The sequence below is a fragment of the Mastomys coucha genome, unplaced genomic scaffold (genome assembly GCF_008632895.1).
Source record: "Mastomys coucha isolate ucsf_1 unplaced genomic scaffold, UCSF_Mcou_1 pScaffold20, whole genome shotgun sequence".
NCBI classification, from domain to species: Eukaryota; Metazoa; Chordata; class Mammalia; order Rodentia; family Muridae; genus Mastomys; species Mastomys coucha.
In genome coordinates, this window is record NW_022196903.1 from 104,279,169 (window position 1) to 104,289,839 (window position 10,671).

The 10,671-nt window shown below is 37.6% G+C and overlaps 1 protein-coding gene across 1 annotated transcript in view; it reads left to right on the top strand.

Moving 5' to 3' along the window:
• Grm7 (glutamate metabotropic receptor 7) overlaps nucleotides 1-10,671 on the top strand; it is a 906,484-nt gene that overhangs the window by 466,312 nt on the left and 429,501 nt on the right. Inside the window, exon 4 of the mRNA XM_031382827.1 lies at nucleotides 4,442-4,456. Within this exon, the coding sequence (XP_031238687.1) occupies nucleotides 4,442-4,456 (15 nt within the window). The remainder of the gene's footprint in view (nucleotides 1-4,441; nucleotides 4,457-10,671) is intronic.

Genomic DNA, 10,671 nt, shown 5'->3' on the forward strand with positions numbered 1-10,671 from the left:
AGGGCATGTATCTATGTATCAATGGCCTCTTTCTCATTGCTTCTCTACTTATTTCTTAAGGCAGGGTCTCTTACTGAAGCTGGAGTTCTTGGTTTCAGCTAGGATATATAACCAGAGATCTCTAGGGATCAACTTACTTTCTCCAGAAAGTGCTGGGATTAGAGGTACATGCCTATATCACTTCTGGCTTTCACTAGGGTATTGGAGATGTAACCTTTGGTTCTTGTTCTTGTATACCAAGCATTTTACCCATCTTATAGAACTGTCACCCCAGCCATGCATTCATATATATAAACATAAAAACCCATTTTATTCCAGCATGTCTTCATTTATGACATCAGACATTGATCACTTTTTATATTCCCTCTGTATTTATTCTCCTTTACAGAGAAAGAGGACTTGGGTTTTTGTTTGTTTGTTTGTTTGTTCAGTCGTTTGTTGTTCTTCTTGGGTTTTTTTGTTTCTTTGATTGTTTTTGATTTCCTTCCAATTTAATGGAGATAGGATCTAAGCTAAGCCATGGGAAGATCAGCTAAGGATGGAATGCTGCCCAATATTCCTGACAAATCTAAAGAATTTCACCAGTATTAGACTATTGCTGGATTTTCAGCCAAGAAAATTCTATAGAATTCAGCTTCCTCACATTTTCAGAAAAACCCAGGCATGCTTTCATTCTGCTTATGTGTATATGACTCCATTAACTAGGATGCTCAGTTAGCTTCTCCAGCCCTAACAAGTCTTCCATGGAAAGCACATTTATATGGCCTTTAGTTCTTCACCTCCAAAGTGCCCCACTGCTCCGAAGCACACTGCTCTGGGTACCCTCCTATGATAGCCAGGATGGCTCCTGGATCAGTTTCCCTTTTGCTTCCACCATAGGCAATAGGTCTGAGAAGAGAGTACACAAAGGATTTGATTTGTTTGTTTGTTGCATTTTATTTTTTAGTTACAATTATTTCTATATGTGTGTCTAGACATACACGGGGGTTGCTTCTCTCCTTCCCGTGGATTGTGGTTTTGAACTCAGGCCATCAGACTTCACTAGCAAGCACCTTTTTATTTTTAAAGATTTATTTTATTTTTTTAATGCATATGAATACTCTGTAGCTGTCTTCAGACACACCAGGAGAGGGCATCAGATCCCATTACAGATGGCTGTGAGCCACCATGTGGTTGCTGGGAATTGAACTCAGGACCTCTGTGAGAGCAGTCTATGTTCTTAACTGCTGAGCCATCTCTCCAGCCCTCTAGCTAGCACCTTTACCCACTGAGACAAAAGAGCTTATTTCAAAGCACCTTTGAATGACTCCTATAAGTGGGGATATATTTTCTAGTGTTATTTAAATCTGAGATATGTGAAGGAACAGACAATCAATCAAGTAACTAATCAATCAGTTATACCCACCCTCCCCCCACCTTCTGGGCCCAGCATAGAAAAAAACTGCATTTAAATAAAAAGATCTCATTGTTTTTATTCAAGATTAGATGGATATTTGCTTTTTATAAAACCAGGAAGTTTGAAGCTAGGAAGATCTAAACAAATCGTAATGATTCTTGTCTCCAGTTTTCAGTATGAGGACTTTACCCATCCTTAATTGCCTGGACCTTTGCTCAGTGAGAGAAGATAAAACAAATATCAGCAATAGCAAACATATTGGCAGGACCACAGTCCACAGGGTTTGGGTTTGTTTATTTGGTTGATTGGTTGGTTGGTTGGTTTGATACTTGTCTTTAAATTTCTTGGAGAATTTCATACAATATGTTTTGACTGTGTTTGCCTATCTCCTCTTTATTTTCAGATCTACTTCACTTCCCTACTCACTCAAATTTTACCCCTCCCCCAATGGAATACAACCCATCTATGATGTCCATGTATACTTGGCTGGGTGGCCTTCCACTGGTGTGCTGTTAATCTAACAGATGCTATAGGCTTGAGGAAAACTGATTCTGCCTCTTTTAGTTGCTATCAATTTCCAACTCCTTGACTACTGGTGGGCCTTTGTGTCTGTCTCTCCTCCTTGTTCTGGTTTGGTCTGGCCTGAGATCTTGTGTATGCTGTCACAACTGTGAGTTCCTAGTGTAGCTGCTCCTTGTATACATCAGACACTGTTTTCAGTAATCATCCACCACCTCTGGCTCTTACACTCTCTTGTTTTCTCTTCTGCAATAATCCCTGATGTTTTAAGCAATACATTTGGTTATTGACCTATAACCTCATTCAATAAGAAAGCAGTGAAAGTGTGTAAATTCTTTGACATGGCCACTTCTCTCCTTAAAGTCTTCTGTAAATGTTGATGTTGCTAGCTCTAAAAGTATATAAATTAGGAATATAAATATTAGGATATAGTATGCAATAAGTCAGATATAGTCACACATATAATTTGACAAGCACATATGACAGAAGAATATAAATGTGATATTATTTTATCAGGAAAACCACTCCAACGTCATTCCTTAAAGATGAGTATATTTAGTCAGGGATCTTTACAGAAAGAGCACCAAGACAATGGTAGTGTATCTTAAAGGTTTATTATGTGATAATTTTAAACTGGTTCAGCAATGGTTGTGTGAACACTGGAGAACCTGAGAGCACAATAGCTCAGTCTTAGAGGTTGAATGCCTCAATAGTCTCAATTCCTAGAAGATTCCTAGAAGTTTGCCTTGGATGACCTAAGAAGTTTAGCTCTGGTGACAGTGTGTAGTGGAGATAACAGCAAGAGCAACAGAACAGGGCAGATGCAGTCATCAGCAAGGAACAAAGGTAGACAGACTAAAATCAACCTGTCCCCTTGGACCTCCTGTTATCTGGGCTGCAGTGGAAGACTGCAACCTGCTCTCATGGAGAGTCTTCTAACTCAGTTAATCCCTCCAGGAAATATTCCTAAAGACCCACCCAGTGTCATCTCTGATGACTCCAGATCCAATGAAATTGACAAGCAAGTTCAATCATCACAAACAATCCCATTAGTCAAGGAATATACTGATTTACTGGAAAACCACACAGATATATACAAAAGTAATAGTACTATTCTCTATAATATTAAGCTGATTTTACATCTGAAGTCATATCAATGTCTATAGATGTTCCATAAGCCTAATGGAAACGATGCAATTGGTTCATTTGCTAGCAGACATCTGACTTATTCATATTTTGAAATATGTACTGTGTATTTATGTACATTTCTTTCTGTTAGTGAAAGACCCAGATTTAGTAACTATAAATTGTGTTGCTAAATGGGAAGATGGAGGAGAGAAAGAGAGAGAGAACCAACATTGTATATCATGGATAGTGAAGCTCTGAGAACGCAGGTAATACATTAAACAGAAAAAAAGTCGAAAATATTGCTTTTGGTTTTGTTCAAATAGAGGCTGGTTAGGAAAGGTGACAAAGTTATAGCAGTTTGAGAAGCAAAGTAAGAAATTGCATAAAGGGCAGTGAAATTGAAAATCTGAAACTAATTCTAGTGCTAGGTAAGTTGAGGCAGGAAGACAGATAACTTGAATCCAGACTGAGTTACACAGTAATACACAATCTCAATAAGAGAAGCAACAATAACTTAAAATGAAGCTGAAAGTTAGAAGTGTCCAAATTGTATAAGGTTGTCCTGGAAACAAAAAGACCTTTATATACTGAAATTCCCTAGCTTCACAGTCAGCCATACACAATACAGATATAGCCTAAATCATCCCTCACTCTCCTGCTTAAGAAATCAGTCACACAATCCTCAAAAGGATAAAGCAACAGACTTTTAAGTCAATAATTTAGTAATTCTTTATGAATTCTGTACAATGTATTTTGAAAGTATTCATCCCCAGCTCTTTCTCTTAAATCTTCCTTGAGATGCTTCATGTCTCTAATCCCCCAATTTTATGTCCTTTTTTCAAACAAATAAGCTTAATAATCCATTTCCACAAATTGGTTCTGACAATAGATTCATGGTAGTGGAGCCACCCCCTGGGTTATGGTAGAAATATCAGGACCCATATTCTCAAGGAAAACTGAGTCTTCCTCTCTCCAAAGCCACCATCTGTCTAAAACTCCTTATTTATTGATAAGGACACCTCCCCACTCCATTCTTGTTATCATATAGGCAAACACAGATATTGTCATATTGTGATTGCAGTATTATTGATATACCCAGAAGACAGTTTCATGCTGGTTCTCCCTGACCTCATGTTCTTTCAGTCTTTGTGCTCCTCTTCAGAGTTGGTCCCTGAGCCTTAGGGTGTGATATAGAAGTTCCTTTTTTAGCTGATCATTCTACGGACACTCACATTCTGTGCTTTGTTTTATGTGTCTGCTTTCTTCAATTCACCCCCATCTACTGCAAGAAGAAACATCTTTAATGAGCTCTGAAGACTTTACTAATATATTTGTGCATAGTTTAGAGGAGAGTTTGTAACTATGTCCAATTAGCAAGCTAGCAGTAAAATTATTTAGGAGAATATTGGCTTGGTCCATAAACAAACAAACAAACAAATACTGAATGAATGGACTAAATCACCCACTTTATTAGCACTGGGCCCATCCAAGAGCTGATAAACTTCCCCATTGGTAGCCTAAAGATTTGGAAATGACACTTGATGAGTAGACTACTTTCTGACCATAATGACCATAATGACCCAAGCATGGTGACTCATATCTGAAATCTCAATGCATGAGAAGTACAATCAATACAATGGAGAGTTATTTAAAACTATCCATGGCCACACAGAGTTTAAATCGTGCTTGAGCTACATGAAAAATAAGTCAAAGAAGTAAAAGAAGAACTATTATGTTGGGTTGAGAATGTACAATAAAATATAAACATTAAAATCTATTAAATTTAAATCCAAATAGAAAAGCAAAGCAAATACGAGAGTTGCAAAAGAGCATTTATTTAGCGAAGCGGATGGCAGGGAGAAAAGCCATTTAGAAACTTTGGGAGGTTTAAAGGGTTTCTGTAAGGTTCTTCAAGATTTGGCTGCTTGTTAATCTCTCCTCATTTGGATGAGGGTGAAAAAATATTCATAAATTAAGAAATGGGTGCTTTTCAAGCTTACTGTGGTTGTGATAGTAGGTGTTTTCTCGAGGTTAATTGGAATGTTAAAGTTACCCTTCCTGTAACTCTGTATCATAGCTTTCCCCAGTTAGTTGTAAAAGGTACTGTTCATGGTTTCCATGGCATGACTGTATTGTGCTATTTAGCACTTGATATAGAAATTTATTCTGCCTTGAGTTGCTGCCCTAACTTCCCTTTCCCAAGTTCTAGGATTATAGGCAAGCACTATCCTACCCTAGCTTCCCTCCGAGCCTTTACAAACTATGACATCAATCTACACCAGAGACAGGACTTTCAGAGATATCTAATGGACTCTGGACTTTCTCCTAATGGGGTCAGTATGTAGATGATACAGAAAAGGGATCTGGGATTGGCAAGCAACTTAAATGATTATAGTTAGCTTCTACTTGCCTAGTGATACTGCTACCTTTTACATAAAAGATTTCTTAATTTATCATGGCTATAGCAAAAACTAGATTCAGTGTTGTTCAGATGCATATTTTGATTAAAACTCCGTATGTATATATATATATATATATATATATATATATATATATATATACATACATACACACACACACACATGTAGTCAAATGCTCAGACAGATAAAAAAATTTAAATGGCATCTTTTTAAAAGTAGATGCCATTCATCTACTGGCAATACTATAACCTTTACAACTAGATGAGTTCCCTGCTTATAACTCTCACTATGAACTTAATTGTCTCTTGTCATCTGTATACTCATAACAACATGGTCACTGGAAAGAGTTCAGTTATTTGATGATCTTGAGAGCTATGTATATAAAAAAATCCTGTGAACAATCCTTCCAAATAATTAATCACATAATTTTCCTCCTTAGGAAACAGATAATCCCTTAATCATTTATAATCTTTGTTGTTTTTCTCAGTTCTTACACACAAATTAGAAATTAGCACAATTTTCATTCTCTATCTCAGGGCTTGGGTTAGCACCCCTGGGCTTCCAACAGTCACATACTTAAGTCAACACAAATTTTCCAAAATCCCATAACATTAACACTGACATTTGGAGACATAATCTATTCAAAATTTAGGGAACTTACTTTTAGTGGTAAAATAGCAAATTTCTGTCTCATTAATAAACCTAAAACAATCAAAGAAACAAAAATAACCCTGAGCCTTGTGATGCACAGGTAGACACTCACTTTTGTTACACTAAGATTCTCCCAGATGCTCTTATAGTTCACTGATTAATTCAAATACCAGTATTACCCCTATAGCTTGTCCTTGTCCTGCATCCTGGTTATATCAAGACCCACATGACAGTATTATTGTGACTGACTTCAAGCAAATTATTACTATATATCTTCAAAAACCCAAGCATATTCTGAAAGTCGGTAATAGAAGGCCAGGTTTCCTTGAAACATCTGTATTAATATTTATTACAGGACTGTGTGCAATGAGCTCTTTCTTCCTTCACCAACAGAAGGATTAGAGAATTGCTGTCTCCATTGCTATAGTTAGAAGCGAGCTCCTATTAGACCCAGGATAGAAATTGGGCAGTACATCTCAGAAGCAGGAACTATTTTGATCCAGTTATAGATTAAAAGAGTAAATTTTGGTTTATATTCCTTACTGAAACTCACATAAGATAGTATCTGCTAAAACCAGGATTTATCACAGAATCTACCTGATTCCTATCACTGTTTTCAGTTGCTACTGCTTAAGTCTATTTAAGGGAGGGGAGATTTAGTATATAATTTTAAAATAAATAAATAAATAAAACTTTGTGAGCTGTCTAGTTGTCTGGAAGGCATCCTTTTCAGTGCTCTCCTTTTTTCAGCATTCCTTAGAAGCAGAAGCTAAGTAACAGGTTTCTGTGCATGTTTTTTTTTTTAATTTTTATTTTTATTAGGTGTTTTCTTTATTTACAATATCTCCTTTCCCAGGTTCCCCTCCAAAAAATAAAATAAAATATAATAAACAAAAACTAAAACACACCCCTGTTCTCTCCCCCCTCTGTGCATGTTTTATGAAGGAAAAGCTCAAGCATACAAGAGGAAGGAGCAGAGAGGAGTGTGTGTAGATGGTCTATGGCTAACGCCCCTGTTGGAGTCCAGCTTCTACTGGTACTCATAGAAATGAATGGGTCGGGAGTCATTTCAGAGACTGCACCTACAAAACCAGGAGCAATGGCTTTCCGTCAGTCTGTTGCAGGCTACATATAAAGATGGACTGTAAATCATGTCAAAACCAGTTAAATGTCAGGGCGAGAGGAAGGAGAGGACTTCTGAGTCACCAGTAGGTATGCATCTGACTTTAGGGCAAAGTGGAAGGAACACGGTGACCACATTTTTGTACATTGAGGGATGCATCTTCACAGACTCCAGGCTGTTGAACCTTCAAGAATATTGATAATTTAAGATATTAAATCTTTCTGCTTTTCCTACTGTACATATATCATGCCCTGCAAAATATCCATGGACTTTGCCACTAATTGGCCAGTATGTCTCATTATCATGACATCAGGGCCTAAAAGACTGTTCATGTACTTAAAGAAACATGTAGTGCAAGACTGATAACTTGAATTTGAACCCCAGAACCGATGGCAAAGGTGGAAGGAAAGGCCTGACTGCACAAAGTTACTTTTTTTTTTATTAATTAAACTTTTCCACACTCCATATTTTATTCCCCACCCACCCCCATCCACTCTCCAACTGTTCCACATCCCATTCCTCCTCCCCACTCACCTGTCTCTATGTGGATGTCCCTAACCCCTACCTGACCTGACCTCTAAGCTATCTGGGGATTCCAGTCTCTTGAGGGTTAGGTACATCATCTCTGAATGAACACAGACTTGGAAGTCCTCTACTGTATCTGTGTTGGGGGCCTCATATCAGCTGGTGTATGCTAGCTGTTTGGTGATCCAAAGTTTGAGAGATCTCGGGGGTCCAGATTAATTGAGACTGCTGGTCCTCCTACATGATCACCTTTCTCCTCAGCTTTTTTTAGCCTACTCTAATTCAATAACAAGGGTCAGCTGCTTCTGTTCATTGGTTGGGTGCAAATATCTGCGTCTGATTCTTCTAGCTACTTTTCAGGTCTTTTGGAGGACAGTCATGATAGGTTCCTTTTTGTGAGTGCTCCATAGCCTCAGTAATATGTTAAGCCTTGAAACTTCCCCTTGAGCTGAATCCCACTTTTTGGACTAGTCACAGAACCTTTTTTTTTCCCTCAGGCTCCTCTCCATTTCCATTCTTTCAGACAGGAACAATTATGGGTCAGAGTGCTGTCTTCCTGCTGGAGGTGGGCTCTGTAAGTTCCCTCTCCCTACTGTTAGACATTTCACCTATGGTCCCTCCCTTTGAGTCCTGAGAGTCTCTCACCTCCCAAGTCTCTGGTGCTTTCTGGAGGGTCCCCTATCCCCAACCTCCTATCTCCTGAGGTTGCCTGTTTCCATTCTTTCTGCTGGCTTTCAGGTCTTCAGTCATTTTCCTTCACTCTATACCAGATCAGGTTCCTTTCTCCACCCAACTCCTCCCACACCATCCACTTTCCCTCCCAGATCCCCCCCACACACTTGTGATAGCTTACTTCTCTCTCCCAAGTGGGACTGAGGCATCCTCACTTGGGGACCTCATCTTATTGACCTTTTTGAGTTCTGTGGAATGTATCTTGTGTATTCTGTACTTTTTTTGACTAATATCCATTTGTTAATAAGTACATACCATGCATGTCCTCTTGGGTCTGAGTTACCTCACTCAGCATATTTTCTAGTTCCATCCATTTGCCTGCAAAACTCAGGATATCCTCATTCTTAATAGCTGAGTTATATTCCATTGTGTGAATGAACCATATTTTTTGTATCCAATCTTCTGTTGTGGGATATTTGGGTTGTTTCCAGCTTCTGGCTATCACAATAATGCCATAGTGAACATATGAACATAGTGAAACACATGCCCCTGTGGCATGGTGGGGCATCTTTTGCATATATTCCCAAGAGTGGTATAGCTGGGTCTTCAGGTAGACCTATTTTCAATTTTCTGAGGAACCTCCAGATTGATTTCCAGAGTGGTTGTAACAGTTTGCAATCCTACCAGCAATGGAGGAGTGTTCTTCTTTCTCCACACCCTCTCCAACATGTGTTGTCACATGAGGACTTGATCTCAGTCATTCTGATTGATGTAAGGTGGATTCTCAGGGTCATTTTGATTTGCATTTCACTGATCACTAAGGACTTTGAACATTTCTGAACAGCTGAGGGAATTACCATCCCTGACCTCAAGCTTTACTACACAGCAACAGTGATAAAAACTTCATGGTGTTGGTACAGAAACAGACATGTTGATCAATGGAACAGAATTGAAGACCCAGAAATAAAACCAAACACTTATGGTCACTTGATTTTTGACAAAGATACCAAAAACATATAATGTACAAAAGAAAGCATATTGAATAAATGGTGTCTCTCTAACTGGCAGTTTGAATGTAGAAGAATCAAACAGACCAATATTTGTCACCTTGTACAAAGCTCAAGTCCAAGTAAATCAAGGACCTCAACATAAAACCAGATACACTGAAACTAAAAGAAGAGAAACTGGAAAGGAGCCTTGAACTCATTGGTACAGGGGAAATTTTCCTAAACAGATCCCCAATGGCTTATGCTCTAAGATCAAGAAATGATGAATGGGACCTCATGAAACTGGAAAGTTTTTGTAAGGCAAAAGAGAATAGTCAAGAAGACAAATCAACAACCTACAGATTGGAAAAAAAAATACTTCACTAACTCCACATCCAACAGAGGGCTAATATCCAAAATACATAAAGAACTCAAGAAGATAATCACCAAAACCCCAAACAACTCAATCAAAAACTGGGGTATAGAATTAAAAAAGGTTACTTTATGAGCTCAACAAAGAGTGTAATTCTTTTTTTTTTACTTTTATTGCATTATGATGAGAAAAATTACATGATTTCAATGTATCTGAATTTAACATTTAAAAACATATTTTAAGTAAACAGAATTAAATCACATTCTTGTTTCCCTTTTGTACTCCAACTCCTCCCAGAGACCCCCTTCAATACCTACAATATCTTTTTTGTCATATTCTTTAAAATTTATAAAATATTATAACAATAAATATAAGTATTATAAAAGTTGTTTGATATGAAACAACAATCAATTTAATAGTCTTATGTAGATACTCATCTACAGCAATAGTGAAAATACATTTTTCTCAATATACATTTTAAATAACTCCAAACATATTAACTGTATATTTCAAAATAATACATCACTACTAGTATTTTCTTAAATGAACATAAATATATAAAGTATTTTTGTTTGTTTGTTTTATATTTAGTAGAGTTTATAATCTTGGCTCTTACTGTGGTACAAGCCCAAAATAAGAACAATTTTTAGATATTGGGTTTCATTGTAATAAGGCTGTACTTCAATGACCCTCACATCACCAAATGATTTTATCTCCATCGTAGCTAAGCTGAGAGTTGACAGTTCTGCTGCACCAAGAAATGAATTGTAGGCTTGATTTTTGGATACAGACTTCTTGCTATGGTCAAATGGGCAGATGTCATACAGACCCTACAAGAACACAAATGCCATCCCAGGCTACTATACCCAGCAAAATTC